A 26,659-nucleotide genomic window follows, 5' to 3' on the forward strand; every position below is an offset into this window, starting at 1 on the left:
AGTGCTTGGCACATAGGTGCTTAATGAATACCATCATTAAAATAGTTTTATTAGATCAAGCAACTGCATCTTCAAGCTCCAACAGAGACTATTGTTTACCAGTACCTCATCTGTAAAATGGGGATGAAGCCTGTGAGGGTCACATGGGACAACCTGATTTCGTTGTATTTACCCCAGCGCTTAGAACAGCACTGGCACAGAGCAAACACTTAACAAATACCAACATTATTATTATTATTACATGGGCTGATTCCAACATGCTTGGCTTGTGTCTAATGCAGGGCCTGGAACATACTAAGTGCTTAGTAGATGCCATAAAATAGTTTTGGATTTATTTTAGGTGACAAATATTTACATATACATTATTATTGTCATTATTATATTTTAAGTGCTTACTGTGTGTCAAGGGCTGGGTTAGATATGTTAGGTAGGACACAGTCCTTGTCCCACATGGGATTCTCAATTGCACCTGCCTGACAGATATTACTCTCCAGCGTGCCTCAAGTGACCCACATGATTTGTTGATTCCCATAGTAAAGTTAAGGCTACTTTGCTTAATTTAGAGTAATCCACCTCCACATCAGTCCAAAACTTGACAGCCTGTGTTTCTTGACTTGAAGAGGATTATTTTAAATCGAGCCCAGAAAAATAACACTCATAACAAGAGAAACAATGATTGAAAGTGGATGCAAGTAACTGAAGGAAACTCCAGACTCTCTTCAAAAGTGTAGAAAAGGTGAAACGGTGTCTAAATTTAGAAGCGAGAGTGCCATAAACATGAAACATCTTAGGTCAAGAACTTCCTGTTGTTGGTCATGTGAAACTCTTGCGTATGTGGCAGTTTCCAGCAATCTGCACCTAAGGCCAAAAGTGTCGGAGGGTACTAGAAGAAAGTGAGGGGAGCCATCCCCACCCAAGGGCTTTTGATATTTCCTATTCTGCGTTAATATATTTCATTTTATATATACAAAGTATATATTTCATTATAAACTAACTTAATCACTTAGTATTGAGGGCCTACTGTATATAGGGCTCTGCATGCTGCAAAAAATTTACAGTTTGGAGGGAAAGCATACAGCTGGTTGTCACAAGTGAAAGGGAAGTTGGCTTAAATGAATAAATGGGAGGGAAAAACTAACATGGAAATCAAATTGAATTTAAGTGATGGATATGCCGCTTGAACATAAAAACTCTGGGGTAATAGGATATGATAAATACAGGATTGATATGACCTGGGGTGCCGGACATTAATGAAGGAATACCTGTTGGAAAAAGTGGAATTTCACGGGAGCTGCAGAGAGTTGTGGTCTGGTGGATGGGTAAGGGGAGAAAATTCTAGCCAGAGAAAGAGTATGAGCAAGGGGCTGAAGTTGGGTGAGTCAGGAGTGAGGGACAGTGAGGAAGAAGCTGAGCTGATGAGGATCCAAGGCCAGGCTGCAGAGTCCTGGGGATTGTATCTTCTGCTTTGGTTTGTTTGTTTTTTTAAATGGTATTTAAGTGCTTACTCTGTGCCAGGCACTGTGCTGGATTAGATACAAGTTAATCAGATTGGACACAGTCCGTGTCCCAAATGGGGCTCTTAATCCCCATTTTACTGTTGAGGTAATTGAGGCACAAAGGGACAGCTGTTCCCTGCCTGGTTCACACTGAGAGAAGCAGCGTGGTGTAGAGGATAAAGCATGGGCTGGGGAGTCAGAAGGTCCTGGATTCTAATTCTAGTGTCTGCTGGATGACCATGGGCAAGTCACTTAACTTCTCTGGGCCTTAGTTACCTCATCTGTTAAAATGGGGATTAAGACTGTGAGACCTATCTCCGACAGGGACTCTGTCCATCCCAACTTGCTTGTATCCATCCCAGCGCATAGTACAGTGCCTGACACATAGTAAGTGCTGAACAAATACCACAGTTACTCTTGCTGGTGTTGTTATTACTAGAGAATTGAAGTGATTTAATGTCACACAGCAGGCAAGTGGCAGAGTTGGGATTAGAACCCAGGTCCTTCTGACTCATAGGTCAGTGCTCTATTCACTAGGCCACACAGCTTCAACTGTTGTTCTCTCAAGCACTTAGTACAGTGCTCTGACCAAAGGTGCCCTCTAATTGCTATTGACTGGGTAAGAGAGAGCAGATAAATAGGAGAGAGTTGTTGGAGAGCCTGTAGTTAGGAGATTTGGCTTGCTCAGGAAGGAAATGAGAAGCCATCTGAGTTTTTAAGGGGCTGAAAACTGGGTACTGAACACAGAGCCGACTTGAGATGGTACGCAACCACTTTAGGGCACTGCTTGCCCCCCCAACTCAGCTCTTCCCAAAAATGGTAGCCAGAAGGAAGTGAGCTTTAGGGTGAAAGTTGAGGTCCTAGAGGACAAGCAGTTGTGGATCCTTTTCAAGAGTGGTGACAGAAACGTTCTTAAGGTGGATTACTGCATTATATTACAATGACATACAGGAATGGGAAGGAGGGTTAATTTTTCCATCTCTCGGGGGGTCCAGTTTCCAAAGCTGATCCTAAACTGAACAGTCTTTTAGAAAGAGCTCTGGGCCTCAGACTGAAGTGAGAGTGGTTATAGGCAGGGGGCAACGAGGTGGCCATTTAAGTAATCAGTTGGGAGATGGTAAAAACTTGAACCAGAATGTTGAGCAGCAGTTGAAAGCACTATGGCATAGTGAAAAGAGCATGGAAACCGGGTTCTAAACTCAGCTCTGCCACTTGTCTGCTGTGAAACTTGGGTGAATCACTTCACTGTGCCTCAGATGCCTCATCTGTAAAATGGGGATTAAATATCTTGTTCCTCCAATTTAGACTTGTCTCATGTGGGGCAGGGACTGTGTTTGAGGTGATTGTCTTATATCTGTTTCAGCGCTTAGTACAGTGCCAGGAATATAGTAAGCGTTTAACAAGTAACCCCCAAAAAGAAGATTGTTGTGCCAAAAAGAGAAATTTGGATGTAGTAGGATTTAGCATGGATTGAATGTGAGCATTAAAAGACTGTTGCTCCACTGTCTAAAGCTTCTTTTGGAGCAGGCATTCCTGTGGATGGGCCAAAAACGTGGTTAAACATTTGGGTGTGGGCTGCATGTTTCAAAACCCCACAAATTACCAATAAATTAGGTTTAAAATTCTTAGCAACTTCATACAGTATGAAGTGGAACAAAGGGAAATGAAATGGGTGAGTAGGATGATCTCTCTTCCTTTGTAGGTGGCGTTAGTAGGTGGAGTTTGCTTTGGGGCGAGTCGTTGATCTTGGGAGGAGAAGAGAAGGCCGGAAAGAGTGAAGCCCAGAAGGCTAGAGCTTCCCCTCCACATTTGGGTTCCCCTGCACAGCAGCAGTCACAGCAGCTCGAAGGAGGAAGTTTCAGCCCCTGCCTACAGAGTAGCCCCCACCCTGAAAACACCCTTGTTGGAAAGTAAGGGTTTTGATCCAAATTGGCTCCATCTCCTTAGTGGAGCCAGCTCCCCTTGGGCCAGTCAGACCCTTGAAGAGAGCCTCATGGCAGCCTGTGGGCCTGCTTGCTTGACAAGTCACTGACTCTGTGCACATTTCCCAGTGCAACTTCATTTGGGGGTTTTCCTCCACTGAGAGTTTGCAAGAGAAGTCTGAGCCATTGTGAGTAGTGGTTAGAGTTAGTGTTTTCTGGATCAGTAGTAAAATCCCTCTAAGAGTAGTTTGGATTCCCAACCTGTCTTGTATTTCTTAAAAAAACACACAGCGGCTCCCCCCCCCCACCCCCGCACCCAAACCCCCCCACCAAAATCCCCCAAATTTGATCCTTTCTCTCTTTTCCTTTCAGTGATTTCATTTTTGCATCTTCCATTTGTCTTCAAAGGTTGCCTGAATGATTTCTTTCAGAAAATCCATAATCCCATCAGGCCCTCCAGCTATCACCCCCATCTCTTTACTTTCCTGACTAAACTCCTCCAATGTGCTGCCTTGCCTTTGCCGCCCTGCCGCCATTTCCTCTCTGCCTTGGAAATCTCTATTTTCCCTAGTTCAGAGTCTCTCTAAGCTTTACCGACTCCTATTGTATTTCATGCAGTCACCCCTTCTCCTCTGTCCCCACAATGCAAGACCTCATCGCCTTCTAGCTGGCTACCTATCTTCTTCTTTACTAGTCTTTCTGCCTTCAGGTTTGGCCCTTCTTCATTGTCTTCTTACATCCAGCTACATTTCCTAAAATGCTAATCTGAGCATATCACTCCTCTCCTCCAAAATCTCCTCTAGATCTCCATTACTTCCTCTCCAGAAAAAAGAAAACTCCTTATTGTTGGTTCTCTCTTATTACTGTTACCATTCCTACTACTAATAATAATTGTAGTATTTTTAGTGCTTACTATAGACCATACATTATACTACGTAGGTACAAGATGATCAGGTCGAACACAGTCCCTGTCCCAAATAGGGATTAGAGTCTAAGTGGCAGAGGATGAAAAGATATTTACTGCCCATTTTACAGGTGAGGAAGCTGAGGCACGGAAGTTAAATGACTTTCCTAAGGCCATATAGTAGGCAAGTGGCAGAACAGGGATTAAAACCTAGGCCCTCCACCAGATCACTAGGCCTCTTCCTCCCCACCTAAAACACCCTCCCCGCCTGCTTCCCTGCCTTCCAACATGTTTCTAAAAAGTCACCAGGAAGCCCCCACCCACTCCCCAGGCACCCCCCTCCCAAGAAGTATCTCCAGTATGTGTCTGTGTATCAGTTACTGATATGCTTATCATTTATTCATTCTTTCAGACTCTTTTCCTCCACTCTAACCAGTGTGTGTTGGCTTTATTGTTTATGGTATTTAAGTACTATGTACCAAGCACTACTCTAAGCACTGGGGTAGGTACAAGTTAATTAGGTCATTTACAGTCCCTGTGCTGCATGGGGCTCACAGTCTAAGTAGGAGGGAGAACAGGTATTGAATTCCCATTTTACAATTGAGATGCCACTTACCTACTCTGTGACCTTTGGGCAAGTCACTTAACTTCCCTGGGCCTCAGTTACCTCATCGGTCAAATGGGGATTAAGACTGTGAGCCCTATGTGGGACAGGAACTGTGTCCAACCTGATTAACTTGTATCTACCCTAGCACTTAATACAGTCTTTTAGTGCTTAACAAATACCATAAAAAAGTTGAGGAAACTGAGGCACAAAAGTGAAGTGATTTGCCCAAAGTCATACAGCAAGCAATTGGCATTAGAACCCAGCTCCTCTGATTCCCAGACCCATGCTTCTTCCAGTAGGCCTTGCTGCTTCTCTTGGCTTGTCTATTCTCCCTTAGGTTGTTAACCAGGGCAGGGATTGCATTTTGTGCACCTTTTGAGGATTATGATGATGAGGAAATACTCGCACCCTAATGTAGTAGGTTGGAGGAATTGAAATCTCACACTGGGCTGCCTTTTTTTTTTTTTTTTTAAAGTGGTAAAGAGTAGGGGCTAGGAAAAAGAGAAGTTCTGTCAAGGAAAAAATACCTTTGACTTGTACAGAGTGTACAAGTTAAAGCTGGAATCTCTTTTTTTCCATCATTACCATCAAATACCAAATGCCATCATTATTATTTTTATACTAAAATTGCAGTGCTTCAACAACCCCAAATCTAAGTCTTTCTTAGACATTTTCCATAGAGTATGTTTGGGAAAATGTGTTCAAAGTTAAGACCATTATATTTTTGGGTCAAATGAAATTTTTCAAGACCAACAAATAAATGGTCCTGTAGATCACGAGCTCAAAGGTGCTGTTGGCTGGGTTAGTAGGAAAACATATTTGTGTCTGAATCATTTCCTCTCCATTGAAATTGCTGATCCAAGCACTTAACATATCTCACCTAACTCAGCCTTTTCTATGATCTCCCTGCTTCCGGACCCTCCCTCCACTCCAGTTCTTATTTCACTCTGCTGCCTGGATCATTTTTCTAAAAGCATTTGAGTCCATGTTTCCCCACTCCTCAAAAACCGCCAATGGTTTCATCCACCTCCGCATCAAACAGAAACTCCTTACCATCAGCTTTAAAAGCACTCAACCAGCTCCGCCCCTCTGACCGTACCTCACTGATTTCTTACTACAGCCCAGCCAGATGTCTGTCTCCCCCTCTAGGGTCTAGGGAGGGAAGGTGTCTCCCAACTCTGTTGTATTATGCTATCCTAGGTGCTTAGCACAGTAGTCTGCATGCAGTAAGCGCTTCATAAAAATCAATCAGTGGTATTTATTGAGCAATTACTATCACTAATTGGTTGAGAGAAATCATTTGCCATCAAAGCGGGGAAATTTAGTATGCTTTGTGATAATAAAACTTTGTAATAAGAACAGTTAACACTTTCTAAACATTTTACCATTTAATTTTACCATTTAGTAGGTTTCCATCGTGTAAAGACTATTTGCCATTTATATTATTGAAAAACCACTATTATATATCAAAGGTAGAAAGCAGTGCTTTGTGTTTCATTTTGATAACCTGCCTGTCATTTTCCGATTTGTACTTAATGTTGATTACATGCAAGTAACTTTAGTTTTTCCTCTCTTTTCTCTGTTCCTCTGGATGACTGCTACCCCCTGTCTGGACCGGATATTGCAATTGCAATGTTTAATTCTTGGAATTCCTCTGCCTTCATGGATGTATTTCTTTGGTACATGGAACACTGGAATGATGGGAATATATTCTTTTCAAAGTAGCTGTGAGTATTGTGTTCTACATGTATACATTTTAAAAAATTAGAGTAATTGCCTATTGACTCATGTTTTAAAAAAGACTTGTACTGAAACGGAACCAAGAATAAGTTTTGATCACAAAATAGTTAATTATGAACATGATTATAAAATATTTTACTTGTCTTTGGCAATTCATTAGAGGGGACACTTAAAGAGTAAAATAAACATGCATTTGTGAAAAACTTCCTTAGGACATTACCTTACAATAAATGGGAAGGCATTATTGTTTTATTCTCAGAGTTTCTTTTTGGATGTAGGATGGAATGAATACTTCCTAGAGATGCTGGCTTAAGCTCCCTTTGTGGGAAGTAGGAAGAGCAAGGGGCTGGGAGTCAGAGAATCTGGTCTACTATGTGACCTTGGGCATGTTACTTTTAGGCCTCAGTTTCCTCATTTGGAAAATGGGAATTAAGACTGTGAGCCCTATGTGGGACATAGACTGTGTCCACCCTTGCATCTACCCCAGCATTTAGTGCAATGCCTGGTGTAGCTTAGTGGATAGAGCCTGGGCCTGGGAGTCAGAAGGTCATGGGTTCTAGTCCCAGCTCTGCCACTTGTCTGCTGCGTGTCCTTAGGCAAGACACTTCTCTGTGCCTCAGCTCCCTCATCTGTAAAAAGGAGATTAAGACTGGGAGCCCTATATGGGACAGGGACTTTGTCCAACCTGATTACCTTTTTTCTACCCCAGCGCTTAGAACAGTGCCCGGTACCATAATTATTAATTATGACACAGTACGCATTTAACAAATACCATTAAAAAAGGCTCCTCTAACTAGTGTATGAAAGACTGCTTCTTTGTAGATGTCTTTCACATTAGGGATAAGAATAAAACTGTTAAGAGAATCATGAACTAGTAAAAATTGTTCACTAATACCAAAGAGAACATTATTTCTAAAGAGTTGACAATAAGGAATAGTCCCATTTGTTGACTTCATGCAGAAAATGGAATGTGTACCTCCCTACTGGCTAGGAAAAAAGTGGGTAACAATTTTTAAAATCCACATTTTTGAATTTGCTAAAATATAGATTAAAAAATTAATTTGAAATGTGAACTAAAGCGCATTACAACCTGGAAGAATCTGGTTTGCTAACAATGAAGCAGCCAGTTCTCATGTTGAAGTCTGAAAAAATTGGACCCAGGTTATCAGGTTGTTTCAATATTGCCACATTCACTGTCCAGAAAAACCTTCAAGTTTTATGTAATGGGGAGAAAAAGAATAATAAGCTCAACTCTATGGATTAGCTTTCCAGTGGAGAAAATAAGCTTCAAGAATGTCCCTTTTTTTTTCTTTTAATGATTTGTGTTTAAACAGTTACTATGTGCTAACCACTGTACTGTACTAACCACTGATGTAGATACAAGCTAATCAGATTGGACATAGTCCATGTGCAAATGGGGCTCACAGTCTTAATCCCCAGTTTACAGATGAGGTAACTGAAGCATGGAGAAGTTAAGTGACTTGCCCAAGGTCACACAGCAGATACGTGACGGAGCCAGGATTAAAACCTAGGTCCTTCTGGCTTCTGAACCTGTGCTGTATCTACTAGGTCAAGCTGCTTCTCCTTTTGGGAATTAGTGGCGATACAATCTTAGTAACTGAGGAGTTGGAAAGGAAGTTATCAGTGGTTACGAACCATTGCCTTATATACCTATTTACTTCTGTTGGTTGATCAAAATCTTACCACTACTAATGGCAGTTGACTTCTGAGGTGAAATGAATGGCCTATGTCAGGTTAATATTAATTTTGGTTTCATTTTTCAGTTAACTCCCAGACTGCCTCTTTGTCACTCAGATTATTTTACCTGTTGCTACTCTTTTCTAGCAGATGTTTTCTAAACAGAGGTTGGTGTATAAACCAGGCATGAATTGTGATTTGAGGTACATTTTCCAAAAACACTTTAGTGACCAGTCTTTCATACACTAGTTATTTAGATGCGCTTCTTTTAATGGTATTTGTTAAATGCTTACTGTGTAATAATAATTATGGTCCAGACACTGTTGTGATATATAGTGAAATATGTTACAGAATGATCCATTTTGATCGGATTTTTTTTTTATTAGCAACAGAAGAACCTTGAAGGTTACGTGGGATTTGCAAATCTCCCAAATCAAGTGTACAGAAAATCAGTGAAGAGAGGGTTTGAATTCACACTCATGGTAGTAGGTAAGATACGATTTATATTTTGCACATACTAAGGTGAAATGGTACTACATGATAATTTCTAAATTGTTCTGTAAATGGACCAGACCTAGGTCTTTAAAGCAGACCACATTCTCTAGGTACCGAAAGTTAAACTTTTGAATATTAAGTAAGGCACTTGAGGAGCAACATATGCTTGCTGAAAAAAAACCAGTCAGTCAGTTGTGTTTGAGTGCGTACTGCATGCAGAGCATGGTCCTAAGCACTTGGGAGAGTATAATATAAAAATAAACTGACACAGTCCAGACCCAGAATGAGTTTATTGTCTAGAGGAACTATTGGGGAACCATTTCTAGCAGAGGTGGGCAAGCACTTTGGCCCGGAGGCCACCACATCTGGCTGTGGAGGTTTTCGGGCCCAAGGTGAATGTTCACTAAAGATTCACTAAAGATCCCACTCTCTAGTCCTTAGTCCTGTGTGAAGGAGATTCTCTATCCCTGAAATGGCCAGAGGTTTTGTGCTTTTGGGGACTCTGGCTCTGGGGGCAGAGGACCCATACGCCCCACCCTCTCATTGCTATCTAGACTGTGTGCTCATTATGGGCGCTGAGCGCATCTGCCAACTCATACTCTCCCAAGTGCTTTGTACAGTGCTCTGCATCCAGAAAGCATTCATTGAACCCCATTGATAGTGATGATGACTGATGAGTTTTGATGGGCTAGATGCTGCCTGCGGGCTGTAGTTTGCCCATTGGTGGTACGGGGTTACATTGTACATACCCAGCAAAAGAGCTTCACACGTGTCTATCTTGTCAGGGGGACCTTTTGTCTCTGGGAAAGTTGGGCTTTATAACTTGCACAGTTTAGATGTCTCAGTATATGTTTTTATCTTCTGGTAACTCCCTGAGTGATTGCATTGTACTACAGTAGCTTATTTCCAAAATGCAAATCCTAGAATTTTAGCTTTCTCTTCCTGTCCTTCAGTTTCCTCCCCCCTGCCTTTTTTCAAGGAGATGTCACATGGAAAACAAACAAGAATGAAGATGGGAGTGTAAAAGCACAGACAAAACATCTTTTGAAAAGGAAAGCTTTTCACTTTGTTGAATGTGTGAAGTTATAAGCAAACAAAATGAAAAGCTAAAAAAGGAAACAGCAGGCAAGGCAGTTATTTCCTTCTTGATAAAGGAGCATTTTTCCTCTGGCAGAACTTTACTACAGTTAATTGTATGAAGATGATAGGAAGGCTTGTGGACAGGAAGCTATTGATGAGGAAAATGGGATTTTCCATTTCAGCTGGGTTGAAGACAAAAATCTAATCCTTCAGGTATGATTGCATTATTAGTAATAGTGCTCTTATTTATTCGTTTTTAAGAGCTGGAATTTTGCTTGGGATTTGGGTATTTGTGTTAGCTGATGGCCTTAGAGGCCTTCCTGACTAAGCCCTCCTTTCCTCTTCTCCCAACCCCATCTGTGTCACCTTGACTTGCTCCCTTTATTCGAGAAGCAGCTTGGTGTAGGGGATAGAGTATGGGTCTGCCACTTGTCAGCTGTGTGACCTTAGGCAAGTCACTGCACTTTTCTATACCTGTTACCTCATCTGTATAATGGGAAGTGAGAATGTGAGCCCTATGTGGGACAAGGACCGTGTCCAACCTGATTTGCTTGTATCTACCCCAGTCCTTAATATAATGCCTGGCACACAGAGCGTAATAAATACCGTAATTATCATTATTGTTATTCATCCCCACTCCTAGCACTTATGTACATATATGTAATTTTATTTATGTTGTCTGTCATTCTCTCCCCCGCCCTCCCGCCCCCGAGGCTGTAAGCTTGTTGTGGGCTGGGAATGTGTCTTTTATAGTGTACTCTCCCAAGCCCTTAGTACAGTATTCTGCACACAGTAAGTGCTCAGTAAATATGACTGACTAATGGGGAACTTTCAATTCTAGTTGCAGAACTGTACTTGAAGACTAGTTGCATTTCTATGTGGCTTAACTAGAAAGTAGGAAGCCAGTCTTCAGTGGCTTTCCGCAATTTACTCTGTCTCATCTAATCTTGGTCATTGTCAGGATCTATTCCCTTTTTTTTTCTAGGTTTGTACTTCGAGGTAGTGGTATCTATCTTGTAATACCCACAGTAGCACGTTGAATATTTTGGAGGTTAAGATTAGTAGCAGAACATCTTTCATTATAGTTAGGGGTGGTTTTGAATTAGTCTCTTGTCAATTATAATAATGTTGGTATTAAATGCTTACTATGTGCAGAGCACTGTTCTAAGCACTGGGGTAGATACAGGGTAATTGGGTTGTCCCATGTGAGGCTCACAGTTAATCCCCATTTTACAGATGAGGTAACTGAGGCACAGAGAAGTGAAGTGACTTGCCCAAAGTCACACAGCTAACAAGTGGCAGAGCTGGGATTTGAACCCATGACCTCTGACTCCCAAGCCCGGGCTCTTTCCACTGAGCCACGCTGCTTCTCATCAAATGACTGAATTTTATTTTTTATGATATTTGTTAAGCGCTTACTATGTGCCAGCCACTATACTGAGCGCTGGGGTAATTACAAGCTCATCAGGTTGGACAAAGTCCCTGTCCCACATGAGGCTCACAGTCACAATCCCCATTTTATAGATGAGGTAACCTACAGAGAAATTAAATGACTTGCGTAAGGTCACACAGCAGGCAAGTGGAGGAGCTGGAATAAGAACCTAGGTCCTTCTGACTTGCAGGCCTATTCTCTATCCACTAGGCCACACTGCTTCTCAGTGTTTGAAAGAGTACACTGCCAAAGTTTTTGTTTTATTTTTTAAACACAGAATTGTATGACCAAAAGGTGGAAATCCAGTGCTTTCCTTTTCTATTAGGAAGGACTCCACTTAAAATCCTCAGTACCTTCCTACTCCAGCAGTGAATGAGGGCTCCTTTTTTCACTCCCAGGACTACTTCCTTTGGCTTTTGGGGGCTTGCAGGCACTTCTGCTTTTCCAAGTTTCCCCTTGCAAATCCTAAAGTCTTCCTTTTCCACTTTCCTGTTTTTCTTCTCTGCTTTCCCAGGGAGTGAGTTGGATTGGGTGTGCCAGACTGTCTTGAAATTCAAAGAAAAAATAACAAAAGAAAAACTGATCTTCATTCTCTCTCTTCCCTTCAGGACAAGCGAATTCATTCTTCCTCAGTTTTTCCTTTCCAAACCAAGTTACTTCTGTAGTACTTGCACAACTGCTGTTAGAATAAAACTGCTGTTGACTGAAGAGCCATTTTGAGAGGTCTCAATTGTTTCTGTCATTCAAAAGAAAGGGAACGTTAGAAATATAGCACTTAGCAATTTTGATGTTCCGCTCAACCTAAGTGATGCCTCTTCCTGGGTAACTGATTAAGTTTCAATTGGCTGCTCTGGGCAGCAGGTGATAGAAGAAAAATAGGATGTGCTGGTTGTTACATTTATTCCCACTTTCTTGACAGTGATTGAGTTGATTCCAGCCTGAAGTAGAAGATAAAGAATTCATTCATTCATTCAATAGTATTTACTGAGTGCTTACTATGTGCAGAGCACTGTACTAAGCGCTTGGAATGTACAATTCGGCAACAGATAGAGACAGTCTCTGCCCAATGATGGGCTCACAGTCTAATCGGGGGGACAGATGGCAGAGCAAAACAGAACGAAACAAAAACAAGACAACATTATCATGATAAATAGAATCAAGGGGATGTACACCTCATTAACAAAATAAATTATTTTCCCTTTTGAAAAATTCTGTTCATGCTTTGATTCAGCTCCTAAAGAGTCGATTTGTGTCAGTGGGACAGTGTAAAGGGTTTTCTGGATGTGGCAGAAGTTATTCCCTGGGCTTCAGGGAGGTTAGGCACCACTCTCAAGTTCCGGAAGTTTTCATTGAATCTGTAATAACAATAATAATGGTACTTGTTAAGTGTGTACTGTGTGCCAAGCACTGGGGTAGAGATAGGTTAATCATGTTGGACACAGTCCCTGTCCCACATGGGACTCACACTCATCCCCATTTTACAGATGAGGTAACTGAGGCACAGAGAATTTAAGTGACTTGTCCAAGCTCACACAGCAAACATATGGCATAGCTGGGACTAGAACTCAGGTCCTGCTGACTCCCAGGCCCGTGCTGTATCCATTAAGCCATGTGAATTTGCAGTGTCAATATTTCCGTGATTTCCAAGAAGATAGTAGCATCAATATTTACAACATGCTACGATACAAATAATAAAAAGAAATATATTTTTTAAATGGACTGTTTTGTTGACTGCTTACTGTATGTCAGGCACTCTTCTGAGTGCTGGTGAAGATATGTTAATCAGGCTGGTGCAGTCCTTGTCCCTCATGGGCTCACTGTCTGTTTGAGGGAGGAGGTTTTCATCCCTATTTTTCAGATAACTGAGAAACAGAGAAGTTAAGTGACTTGCCCAAGGTCACATAGCAGACGTGGCAGAGTTAGGATTAGAACTCAGGTCCTCTGACTCCTGGGGGCCGTAATCTCTTCCCGTTGCTTCTCTTTTTATTTAATGATGGTTCCTCATTCTGAAAAATTGTGAAGGTATGGTTTTAAAAACAAATCTAAAATATACATCAAACATTGGCATGCAAGAACCTAAGCAGTTATTTTAGAGAGATGATAGATATGCTAGTGGAGAGCAAAGTTAAGAGCTATTCAGTCATCTAGTGACCCTACTAAGTGTAGGTAATAGGAGTCAGAGGACCAGCGTCCTAATCCCAACTCTGCCATTCGTTTGTTGTCTGACAGTAGACAAGTAATTTAGCTTCTCTGTGCCTCAGTTCTGTCATTTGTAGAATGGGGAATTGATATCTGTTCTTTCCTACTTAGACTGTAAGCCCCATGTGGGACCTGTTTGTTTTGCACCTGCCCCAGTGCTTAGTACAGTGGTTGGCACATAGTAAGTGCCTAACAAGTACTATAATAATAATAGCTATTATTATTATTTTATAATGCAACTAAGTGAATGTATCTCAAAAGAATCTGACTGTTAAAGGGTAAAGCTCACTGTTTTGGAAAGAAATAGATGCATTTTTGATTTTTTTTTTCCACTGTAAAAAGTGACACATTTTTCCTCAGGACAGACATCGTACTTTATTCAAGCCTATTTTACTTTCTTGGCTCTAGCTAGATGAATGAAAATGCAGAAAGTTTCCATCCCATGCCAAAGTGGATTAAAATGACCACATGAGCCAAGAAAAACTTTGCTTAGCTGTTGAATGAATGTGAGGTTAACAGGTTTTTATAAAACAGAATTTTAATTTGTACTAGGAATAACGGGCATGAACATTGAAATGCCAGGCAGTCTTCAGTTATTGTAGAAGGGTGGAGGGAAGGCTTCCCTTTTCAGTCAATGAATGGTGTTTATAGAATGCTTACTGTGTGCAGAGCACTGTACTAAAGGTCTTGGGAAAGTACAGTTCAGTGGAGTTGGTAGATATGTTCCCTGCTCTCACCGAGTTTAAGGAAGAGATTATTGAGGTTAGAAAATGTAGCACAAGTAGGAGAATGTGCAAATCAAGTGATGCCAGGAGACAATAAAATATACTTTCATTTCATTCTTTACCAATAATTTTTTTTTAAATCCCAGGAAATAGAAAAAATTGCCCATCAACTTCAAAATCTGTCAGCTGCAGTGAATAGTACTATAGAGAGGAACCTTTTGACATGAAACTGCTATTGTGTTCCTCTCCTGATATTGCAGATGAAACTCTTTTACCCACTTCCAATTAGTAGTTTGGTGACTTTTACCATGTGGTCTGGACTTAATCCCCTCCACCTTTATCTTCTTCAGCCTTGGAAATTGGCCCAGGACTCTAAAGTGGAGAGGGGAGAGGAGGAGGAAAGCAGGGAATGACTTAGGAGGGAGACTTGGCTCTAAGCATATCAACTTCGGTATTTATTTTCCCCTATCTTTCCATTCTCTTATTCTTCCTATCTGTAATTACTGTCATGTCTCTCTCCTTCATGAAATCGGATCCCCCTGGGGGGAGCAGCAACTCTGTGTTATGTTTTTCTCTCCCAACTACCTAGTATATTGCTTCTCAGATGTTAGGCCTTCAATACCTATTATTGACTAATTTGGCCCAGTACCACACTCTAGTTTGTCGGTGGTGAACAGATCAAGAGACACTTCAGCTCAGCCGTTAGAGGCTGTCATTCTTTAGAATGTATAACTGGCTTTGTAACTTGGGAAAGTACAATATAACAGACACATTCCTGCCCACTTCGAGCTAATAATAATAATGTTGGTATTTTGTTAAGCGCTTACTATGTGCTGAGCACCATTCTAAGCGCTGGGGTAGATAAAAGGAAATCATGTTGTCCCATGTGAGGTTCACAGTCTTAATCCCCATTTTACAGGTGAGGGAACTGAGGCACCAAGAAATTAAGTGACTTGCTCAAAGTCACACAGCTGACAAGTGGTGGAGCCAAGATTAGAACCCATGACCTCTGACTCCTAAGCCCGTGCTATTTCCACTGAGCCACGCTGCTTCTAGGTCTTTATAGCCCTTCTGAAACTGCACCTCCTCCAGGAGGCCTTCCTCAATTAATCTCTCATCTCCCCACTCCGCATCCCTACCGTTTCTGCACTTCTGTATCACTTGACTACAGGGTTACTCCCCTCCTGTGAGAGCACTTAGGCACTCTCTCCTCTCTGCAATTTGTTTTAGTGTTTGTCTCCCCACGCTACCACTAGATTGTTGGTCCCCATGAGGATAGTGATCATGCCTACTGATTCTGTTGTACTGTGTTCTGTACACTGTTTCCTATGTAGGTCTTTGTAATAACTGTGTAGTGCTGATATTACTATATTATGTGGGCATCTTTTACTGCTTTGCTCTTTTTATTGGACTAGGTACACGCTTCATGTGAGGCTTTCAGTATTTACATACCTAATGGATTGGGTTTCATATCCCTTAGTAATATTCTACCTTCCACCCCATCAAATTAAAAAAGTTCAGGACTGCTGTACCCCAGTTAGAAAATAGCGTAAAGTGGAACAGCTTTCAGCTAAGTATAGTTCCCCATAGGAAATAAATGTCACAAGGGCAGTTCCAAGATCCAAACAGAGACCAAAACAATGCAAGTGTATATTAAAATACTAACTGAAAAAGAAAATCAGAATTACAAGATGCCAATAGCAGTGTAACTAGAAACCAACAGAAAAATTTTGAATTTTTATATATATTTGTGAATAGAGCACTTAATTTCAAGTTCCAGTTCCTATTCAGCAGATTGTGTCCTTGTGCAAACATCTGCCACTATTGATGCTGAATACATGATTTTATCTAATGCTAAAGTGAAAAGACTCAATCGGTCATTCTAAATGCTTCACAAGGACTGGAAAGGAGATGCTTAAAATCAGGTAAGCACTGTTTGGCACTTGGAACAGTGCTTATCACATAGTTAGCACTTCATTCAATAGTATTTATTGAGCGCTTACTATGTGCAGAGCACTGTACTAAGCACTTGGAATGTACAAATGGGTAACAGAGACAGTCCCTGCCCTTTGACGGGCTTACAATCTAATCGGGGAGACAGACAAGAACAATAGCAATAAATAGAATCAAGGGGATGAACATCTCATTAAAACAATAGCAAATAAATAGAATCAAGGCGATGTACATCTCATTAACAAAATAAATAGGGTAATGAAGATATATACAGTTGAGCGGACGAGTACAGTGCTGAGGGGATGGGACGGGAGAGGGGGAGGAGCAGAGGGAAAGGGGGGAAAAGAGGGTTTAGCTGCGGAGAGGTGAAGGCGGGTCGAGGGAGCAAAGGGAAAAGGGGAGCTCAGTCTGGGAAGGCCTCTTGGAGGAGGTGAGCTTTAAGGTTTTGAAGAGGGGAAGAGAATTAGTTTGGCGGAGGTGAGGAGGGAGGGCATTCCAGGACCGCGAGAGGACTTGGCCCGGGGGTCAACAGCGGGATAGGCGAGAACGGGGGACAGTGAGGAGGTGGGCGGCAGAGGAGCGGAGAGTGCGGGGTGGGCAGTTGAAAGAGATAAGGGAGCAGAAGTAGGAGAGGGCAGGGTGATGGAGAGCCTTGAAGCCTAGAGTGAGAAGTTTTTGTTTTGCGCGGAGGTTGATAGGCAACCACTAGAGGTTTTTAAGAAGGGGAGTGACATGCCCAGTGCGTTTCTGCAGGAAGATGAGCCAGGCAGCGGAGTGAAGAATAGACTGGAGCGGGGCAAGAGAGGAGGAAGGGAGATCAGAGAGCAGGCTGACACAGTAATCTTGCCAGGATATTACGAGAGCCTGTAACAGTAAGATAGCCGCCAGTAACAATAGTGAGGTAAATGAAGTGGACATGAGCATCCAGTAGCACTGTATGTTGGCTCCGCCTGCATCACCCGCCCGGGTTGGCTCTGCCCTCTCCACGGCGGCAGGGTGAGGCCCCACCCCACCGCGACATCTCTGCGCTGCCCACCCTTCCCTTAGATAGGCGGCCCAGACCACTTGCCAGCAGCAGCTATTCCTTGCCCCTCAAAGTGGACTCCGCGCGCAGGCCCCCTCCACCTCAGCACAGTGGAGTGAGCGTGAAGCCTCAGTGGTGCACCCCAAAGATGCCCAAATTCCCCCATGATATCAGGGCCCATCCTGACCTCTCTGGCCATGGGGATGGCATGCCTGCCATGCTTCCAGCACAGGTGCTATGGTCATATTGACCAGCCTTGTGGGAGGGGAGGAACTCTCAACTCCTTCTTTAGCCACAGTCAGTCACTCACTTGTATTTATTGACTGAATGCTTCCTGCATGCAGTGCACCATACTAAATGTTGGGGAAAATTCAGTCCAAGAGAGTTGGTTGACATGATCCCTGCCCTCAAGGAAAGTGTCAAGAGGCCAAGAGAAGCAGCATGGCCTAGTGAATACAGCCCAGGCCTGAAAGCCAGAAGAACCTGGGCTCTTATCCCAGCTCCGCCACTTGTCTTCTGCCTAACCTTGGGCAAGTCACTTCATTTTTCTGGGCCTCAGTTACCTCATCTGTGAAATGGGGATTCAAACTGGTAGCCCCATGTTGGACCCGGATTGTGTCCAACCTGATGAAATTAGATCTACCCCAGCACTTAGTACAGTGCCTGGCATAGAGCACTCAACAAATATAATAAATAAAAAAGGAGCGTATAGTCCTCTGTAAAATAAATTACATAGTATAAGGATATGCGTTGTGGAGATGGTATGCTCATACCAGGCTACTAAGGAGTGTGGGTAACTGCCAGGATGCGACAGCCATCTGGTGCAAACCCCTGGCTCAGTTGCTTCACCTTCAATCTCCAACAGGGCCATCAAGATGTTCTGGAGGTATTTGGGAAGGAGTATCAATGGAATTTGGCTCTACATAGAACGGAAATACATTCATTGATCCATCGATTCAGTTATATTTACTGAACACTTCCTGTGTACAAAATACTTTAATGAGTGCTTGGGAGAGTGTACTACAACAACAAACAGACACATTCCATGCCCATAATGAGCAGGAAGGAAACTGAGAATTTATGATGTGGTTGGGGTTGTTTTTTTTTTTTTTGGTGTGTTTGGATTTTTTTTTTAAGATATTTGTTAAGCAGTTACTATGAACCAGATACTATACTAAATGTTGGGGTAGATTCAAGCCAATCAGGTTGGACACAGTCCATGTCCCACCTGGGCTTCACATTATTCACCCCCGTTTTACAGATGAGGGAACTGAGGCACAGAAAAGCGAAATGACTTGCCCAAGGTCACACAGCAGACAAGTAGCAAAGCCAGGATTAGAAGCTAGGTCCTTGTGACTCCCAGGCCTGTTCTCTATCCACTAGTCCATGCTGTCTCTCTATGGCAGTTGGTAGATACCTTCCCAGCTTCCAGTGAATGCAAGGCCCGGGAGAATCCTGGCATTTCATTCCAGGAGGCCCCTTTCTAAGAACAGAATGGACGCCACTGAGCCCAGGCAAGACCAACTCAGCCCATCCACCTCAGTACAGCTGACAAATGGAAAACATGGGATTAGGGTGCAGGTCCTCCTCACTCCTAGGTTAGTGCTCTGTCCATTAGATCGGGGCCGGGGAGCGTGTCAAATTCTCATCTGTGTATGTTGTCTCAGAGTATAGAACAGTGCTCTTGCATTCGGTAGGCACTGGATGATAATGATTATTGCTCCTATTCCTACTATTGCGGAAAAGGGCTTCAAGAAGAGAATTATTATGGAAGCAACTGTGTACCTAATCCTTGGAAAGGGATTTTGAGATTCATCAGCCAGATTGCTCAGATCCAAGTTTCTAGGTAATATGGGTTTGGGGAATTCCCCTTGTTCAATGACTTCATTTGAGACTACACTTCTACTTGTGTTTGTGGCCCCAGGGAGAAACCCAACCATGGTTTCCTCACTCAGTTGGGCCCAAAGTAACGGTTGGGTGTTGAGCAAGGACTTTTATCCCTTATTCAAATGAGATTAGTTGAAATACCAAGAAAAGAAGTGACAGAATTTGCCCATTTCTTTCTACTTCCTCTGTTATTTTCTCCCATTTGGTAATTTCATGTCATCTTATGAATAATAATAATCATATTTGTTGTATTTGTTAAGCAGTAATTATATGTCAAGCCCTGTACTAAGTGCTGGGGTAGATAAAAGCAGGTCATACATGGGGCTCACGGTGTCAGTAGGAGGGAGAACAGGTATTGAATCCTTATTTTGCAGATGAGGGCACTGAGGCCCAGAGAAGCTAAGGGATTTGCCCAAGGTCATACAACAGACAAGTGGCAGAGCAGGGATTAGAACCCAGGTCCTTCTGACTCCTAGGCCCATGCTCTTTCCAATAAGCCATACTGCTTCCTTCATCAATCCAGTCCCTGTTCGTGAGTACTTACGCTCAATGGTAGATGTAAATGTAATCCCAGGGTCATGTTCTCAATATAGGGAATTCAGGAAAACTCACTTCATATTCATAATCATATTAGTAGTATTAAGTGACTCCTCTGTGCAAGGCACAATAGTAAGCACTGGGAAGGAAAATACACAGGTGAGAATAAGACCTTTCCTCTGGCCTTCAAGGGACTTACTTGAGAGGGGACTGGGGCAAGAGATGTAACTTCTCTGTGCCTCAGTTCCCTCACTTGTAAAAAGGGCATTTACTGTGAGCTCCATGTGGTACATGGACCATGCCCAACCTGATTAGCTTTGTATCTCCTCCAGTGCTCAGTACAGTTCCTGGCATATAATAAGTGCTTAACAAATACCATAAAAACCCCCAAAAGTAAACAAAAAATGACTTAGTTTAGATGGGGGGGACAGACATGAAAAGAAATAAACAAATTATGGATCTGTGCAAAAGTGCTTTGGGGCTGAGGGTGCCCAAAGGGTACAGGTCCAAGTGCGAAGTACAAAACAAGAAAAGCATAAATGGTATTTTTTGAGTACTTACTGCTTGCACGGTACTAAACACTTGGGAGAGTACAGTATAATTGGTAGATATACTCCCTCTCACAAGGAGTTTAGACAAGTTCAAAGAGATGCCGTAAGTATTGTGGCTACAGGAACAGAGTTTTAGGTTCCCCAGGGGTCGGAGTCCAACAGTGACAACCACGGTGTCCTCCACAGCGACAGCAACCTCCATGGCCTGTCCAGTGCTTTCAGACTGGAAAGCAGCATGGGCTAGTGGTTAAAGCTCACGCCTGGGAGTCAGAAGGACCTTTGTTCTAATCCTGGTTCTGCCATTTGTCTGCTGTGTGACCTTGGACAAGTCATTTCACTTCTTTGGGCCTCAGTTGCCCCATCTGTAAAAATAGGAAATAAGACTGAGCCCCATGTGGGACATGGACTGTGTCCAATTGGATTACCTTTTATCTACCTCAGTGCTTGGTATGGTATCTGGCACATAGTAAGTGCTTAAGAAATGCCATTTAAAAAAAAAGAAGGCGGCAGAGTCAAGCTTTCACCACTTGCGTCTTTCCCAGTACCATTGGGCAGGTCATGAGCGAGGCCCCAAGATGCCCAGAAGCTGGGGTGGCGGGAATTCCCAGAGTTGTCACCCAGTGGTCCGATGGAGCACTTCTTTCCAGGGAGATGCCCGTTCCCTAATTCCTTAGCAATGTGCTAATCTAGTGTATCGGCCTCAGTAGTGTTTTATCATTGGTATTTATTGAGTACTTACTTGAACAGAGCACTGTACTTATCGCTTGGGATAGAACAGTACAACAGAATTGGTGGGACACATTTCCTGCCCACAGTGAGCTCACAGTCAACAGGGGAGACTGATGTTAATATAAAGAAATAATTTATGATATATAATCTATAGATATGTGCATAAGTGATGTTGGGGTTGAGAGTGGGGTGAATACCAAATGTCTAAAGTCCCAGATACAATTGTGTAGTGGGAACCCATGTTACGCAAGAGCCTAGTGCATCTAAGGAATATTACTGGTAAAGTTGCATACTTTGTGGGTTTATAGTATTCAGTAATTGTAGGGGTGTAGAGACATGTGGGTTGGGTTTTGTTTTCCCTTTCTTTTCATCTATATTCAGTTAAACGTTTCTGTTTCTGTTCTCTGTTCCTTGCCCAAAGCCACACTGCCGGCCCAGGAACGCCAATTCGTCAAACTCAGAGTTTTTACAACCATCACAATTCCAGTGAAGTTCATAAGCTAGTTCGACCACCTCTTTGATCTCCTAATAATTAAGCTGAGCCATTTGAAGTTGTCTGAATGCCTTGGAACTGTCTTCTGCCCTCCTCATCTATGTTTTCGCCAAAGGATCAGTAGTATTTATTGAGTCCCTCCTAGGTGCAGAGCCCTGTACTAAGCGCTTGGGAAGAGTACAAGACTTACAAGACATGATGAATCAGTCAACCCATGGTTTTTATTGAGTGCTTACTGGGTACAGAGCACTGTATTAAGTGCTGGGGAGAGAATAACAGAGTTGGCAGACATGTTCCCTGAATAGCTGAACCTCATTTTCCTATGCTCCTCTTTTCTGGATCTGACCAGCAGAAGGCCTGGAGAAATTCTGAAGACAGAGATGAGGATCTGGGGCTGAGTGACTTACTATCCTCCACAAAGGGCAGGGAATGTGTCTGCCAACTCTGTCATATTGTACTCTCCCAAATGCATAGTGCAGTGTTTTGCACCCAGTCAGCGCTTTATAAATACCATTGATTGACTGATTGATCGTCACCCGAGAAGTATTGTTTGACGTGTCTCTGTGAGAATGACATCAAGCGAGGCTTTCCAGCAAACTCTCCCTCTCTCTGGCTGCCGGTTGGATAGCCATGTGGTCCGCCGCCCTGAGCAGATTCTGCCTGCAAGGGAGTTTTTAAGGGGAACCCTTGCAGTTCACTGCCTACGCACTAAGCACCCAACTGATACCCTTGCTCGAAACCCCATTGATTGGCCTGTTTGGCAGCCAAAGACCCCCTTCCCCTGTTAGGGTTGTGGGGAGGAGGGTGGTGAGAGGGGCAGGGCAGTGAAGGAGTCCAGAGGGGCACTCCGACCAGGGAATTAGTCCAATGAGTTTGCCCCCAGGTGGGGTGGGAGCCGTGGGGTGCCTGGCCCGAGAGGGGTGTGCAAGAGCTTTAGCGCCGCTTTTACCCCACAAGCTCTGCTCAGCTCCCCGTTGCAGGCTAAGGGCTTTGGGGCTCAGGTGAGCTGCTGTGACAGTTGCCCGGGAAGTGGAAAGCCCCCACCCCATGGGCTGCCTGTTGGTGTTGCGAGTGGGGCATAGTGATTAGTGGAAGGCACGGGAGGGTGGGCTCACTGCCCGATGGTGATGTCTGTGTCTGGATCTGGTGATGGAGATTGGGAAGCTCTAGGCCCACTGCTTGGGAGTGAAGGCGGGAATCCCCCTTCTGAAGAGTCTGTTCTTTGGCCATAATTGCTGTCGGTGTGGCCAGGCCTGGGCTGGAGATAAGCAGCCAGTCAGGAAGTTCTGTCGCCGCCCAAGAAACGGTCCCCACAGGCAGACCTGCCAAGCTTTGCTGGGCCCCAAGACCAGCTGGAGCGATTGTCTGAGCCCTGCTCACAGGCCAGTGGCAGGTCCTTTTGGATCCCCTCCCTTGCTAGTCTGCCCTGCCCACCCCTTGCCAGCATAGGCAGGACTGTAGCTGCCGATGTGATCGAATAGCAGCCCAAGTGGCGTTTTTTCTATCACTCATGTTTTTCCAGTATTCAGTTGTCTGGAGGGTGGAGGTTGAGCTGCATAATTAAGAACTAACTATTCTGTGTTTCTAAATATCAGAAAGGTCCTATCTTCAAAAAAAACACCTGGTACTGCTTTTGTGGGATTGTTGCCCAATTCCAACCAACTACCTAGCAAAAATCTCACCCTCCCAGATTTAAGTTGTCCTTGAAGCGGTGTGCGGCCACATGTTGAATTCTGAAGAAACAGTTCTAGTTTTCCTCTTCCATCCAAGGAAGGAGGTGGTAGTCTTTGATTTCAACAGTGCCTGAAAATGGAAATCTCTAATCAGTGGCACTTATTGAGTGTATCTACTGGGTGATCATAGGCAAGTCACTTCACTTCTCTGGGCCTCAGTTACCTCATCTGTAAAATGGGTATTGAGACTGTGAGCCCCACATGGGACAGAGACTGTGTCCAACTTGATTTGTATTCACCCCAGCACTTAGTACAGTGCCTAGCACATAGTAAGTGCTTAGCAGATACTATTATTATTATTATTACTACTGGGTGCGAGAATTTACAGTAATATTCTCTATTAGGCAAGCGAAAGTTGGCCTGAGGTCCATCTTGTTGTTGACACATTGCTGGAGTTATCAGAAAGGCTAGATATCAGGGAGCCAGTTAATTTGTGTTTTTACAGCTGTTGCAGTTATTTCAACTGTGTACTCTCCTCATTTTCATATATTAAATAATATATGATTTAATATTGATAAAAGACCCTAGGCATCGAAGGGAGAAACAAGATATTTAACTTGGAATTGAATTTTGCGTAATTTAGTAGTACTATCTGTTGCCAATCATTGGTATTTATTGAGTGCTTACTGTGTGCGGAGCACTGGTGCAATACATTGTACTAAGTGCTTGAGAAAGTACAACATGGAGGAGTCATATTCACTGCCCATAAAGAGCTTTCACCATACCAGGAGTTGGTAAAAATGTTTGCAACTCTGCGTCAACAACTGAATTAAATGTACAATTGAACACATATATATATACAAGTTCTGTGGATCGGTATAATAATGATAATGCTATTAAGTGCTTACTATGTGCCAAACCCTGTTCTAAGCGCTGGGATAGATACAAGGCAATCAGGCTGGACAGAGTTTCTGGCCCACATGGGACTCGGTGGGACTAGAGGGGAGACCACGCATTGAATCCCCATTTTCCTGCTGCAAGGTTAAGTGATTTGCATAAGGTCAACACAGCAGGCAAGTGGCAGAGCCAGGATTAGAATCCAATCCCTCTGTGAATCAGAAATGGTGGAAAGGACAGTGCAGCCTGTGGTACTGGAGGGTAAAGGAGGAAGCCTTCTTTGAGCTGATGGGATTTTAGGAGGGCTTTGCATGTAGAAGGAGCTGTGGTTTGCTGGATTTGGGGGAGGAGGGAGTTCCAGGTTGAGGTGAACAAGGTGAGCGAGGGACCATGCAGAGGAAAGGGCAGGATCACCTGGGATGTCTGGGGAGAACCGAGGGTATGGCATGGCAGACCAGAACAGGTGGCAGTGCAAGCCCTGGCTGCCCACTACCGTAACCACCCCTGATCTTCAGAGCGAGAAAACTTGCTGCCCCACAGTCCTTAGAGAGCCCCAGCTTTCCTGCGGTCCTCAGAGCAAGAGCCCTGACTGCCCCCCAATCCTCAGAGCGAGAGACCTGGCTGTATAGTGAAAGCCCTGGCTGCCCCCCGATCCTTGGAGGCTGCCCCGTGGTCCTCAGAGCAAGAGACCTTGCTGCCCGTGGTCCTCAGAGCGAGAGCCCTGGCTGTCCCCCACCAGCCCAGAAGTCATGCTGCCGCTGCCATTCCTTACTGGCCACTGGGCCTCATCCTACTTTGTTCAGCCCGGCAGGGTGAGGGCACTTGGGAGCAGGTCTTCTGAACTTGAGCACTTTGATGTTGGGGAAGCTGAGATTCTGGTTTTAGCTGTGGTGGCTTTTGGATTCTGAAACTTTCTACCTGAGGGGAGAGGGGCCTGGGACTGCCCCTATAAGCCACAGTTTCTGCAATGCTTTCCAGTCTCATTTTTGCCCTTGTCTTTTACGGTTCTATAGTCAGTCTTATTTATTGAGTGCTTACTGTATTCAGAGCACAATATAACATAAACACACACATCCCTGCCTACAATGAGTTTACAGTCTAAAGGGGACTATAAGCTCATTATGGGCAGTGAATGTGTCTACTAATTTTGTTGTTGTATTAGTAATTCTGGTATTTGGCATTTACTATGTGTCAGGCAGTGTACTGAGCGCCGGGGTGGGCACCAGCAAATCGTGTTGGACACAGTCCCTGTTACACATGGGGCTCACAGCCTCAATCCCCACTTTACAGATGAGATAACTGAGGCGCAGAGAAGTGAAGTGACTTTCGCAAGGTCACACAGCAAACAAGTGGCAGAGCTCGGGTTAGAGCCGAGCTCTAACTGCTGTTCCACTACACCATGCTGTTCCACTACACCATGCTGTTCCACTACACCATGCTGTTCCACTACACCATGCTGTTCCACTACACCATGTTTTTCTCCCAAGTGTTCTGCATCTACTAAGCATTCAGTAAATGTGATGCGATTGATTGTTGTTTTAGTGTTGTAAGTATTCCACCTCTCCTTACAAGAGTCCATCGCTGCCTGTCCCCCCCACTTATTCTTAGATTGTGAGCTCCCTGGTGACCAGCTCCCATGTCTTATTCTCACCTGTAGTTGTTTCGAGGGATCAATTCAATCTTTAATTTAGCCCTTACTGTGTCCAGAGCACTGTACTCTGCTCTAGGGGGAGTACAGTATAACAGACACATTCCCTGCCCACAACAATATTACATGCATTTATTAATGGAATTGAATGGCATTTTGTTCATTGTTGAATTGTACTCTCCCAGTACTTAGTACAGTGCTCTGCAGTAAGTGTTTAATAAGTATTCATTCGTTCAATAGTATTTATTGAGCGCTTACTATGTGCAGAGCACTGTACTAAGAGCTTGGAATGTACAAATCGGCAACAGATAGAGACAATCCCTGCCCATTGACGGGCTTACAGTCTAATCGGGGGAGACAGACAAAAACAATAGCAACAAATAGAATCAAGGGAATGTACATCTCATTAAAACAATAGCGATAAATAGAATCAAGGGGATGTACATCTCATTAACAAAATAAATCGGGTGATAAAAATATATACAAATGAGCGGATGAGCACAGTGCTGAGGGGAGGGGAAGGGAGAGGGGGAGGAGCAGAGGGAGGGGGGGGAAGGGGGCTGAGCTGAGGGTAGGTAAAAGGGGGGGAAGAAAGGCAGCAGAGGGAAAAGGGGAAGCTCAGTCTGGGAAGGCCTCTTGGAGGTGAGCTCTCAGTAAGGCTTTGAAGAGGGGAAGAAAATTAGTTTGGCGGAAGTGAGGAGGGAGGGCATTCCAGGACAGCAGGAGGACGTGAACCAGGGGTTGACGGCGGGACAGGCAAGAACCGGGGACGGTGAGGAAGTGGGCGGCAGAGGAGCGGAGTCTACGGGCGGGCAGTAGAAAGAAGGGAGGAGAGGTAGGAGGGGCCAAGGTGATGGAGAGCCTTGAAGCCTAGATTGAGAAGTTTTTGTTTCGTGCGGAGGTTGATAGGCAACCACGGGAGGTTTTTAAGAAGGGGAGTGACATACCCAGAGCGTTTCTGCAGGAAGA

The 26,659-nt window shown here is 43.8% G+C and overlaps 1 protein-coding gene across 5 annotated transcripts in view; it reads left to right on the forward strand.

Moving 5' to 3' along the window:
• Positions 1–26,659, forward strand: part of SEPTIN7 (septin 7) — a 147,173-nt gene that overhangs the window by 47,475 nt on the left and 73,039 nt on the right. For 2 of the 5 annotated variants that reach the window (XM_029048840.2, XM_029048844.2), the window contains exons 2-3: positions 6,652–6,656; positions 8,754–8,856. In XM_029048840.2, coding sequence (XP_028904673.1) covers positions 6,652–6,656; positions 8,754–8,856 — 108 coding nt within the window. The remainder of the gene's footprint in view (positions 1–6,651; positions 6,657–8,753; positions 8,857–26,659) is intronic. The other 3 variants (XM_029048842.2, XM_029048841.2, XM_029048843.2) reach the window with 3 other exon arrangements.

This window comes from Ornithorhynchus anatinus, chromosome 21, assembly GCF_004115215.2.
Source record: "Ornithorhynchus anatinus isolate Pmale09 chromosome 21, mOrnAna1.pri.v4, whole genome shotgun sequence".
NCBI classification, from domain to species: domain Eukaryota; kingdom Metazoa; phylum Chordata; class Mammalia; order Monotremata; family Ornithorhynchidae; genus Ornithorhynchus; species Ornithorhynchus anatinus.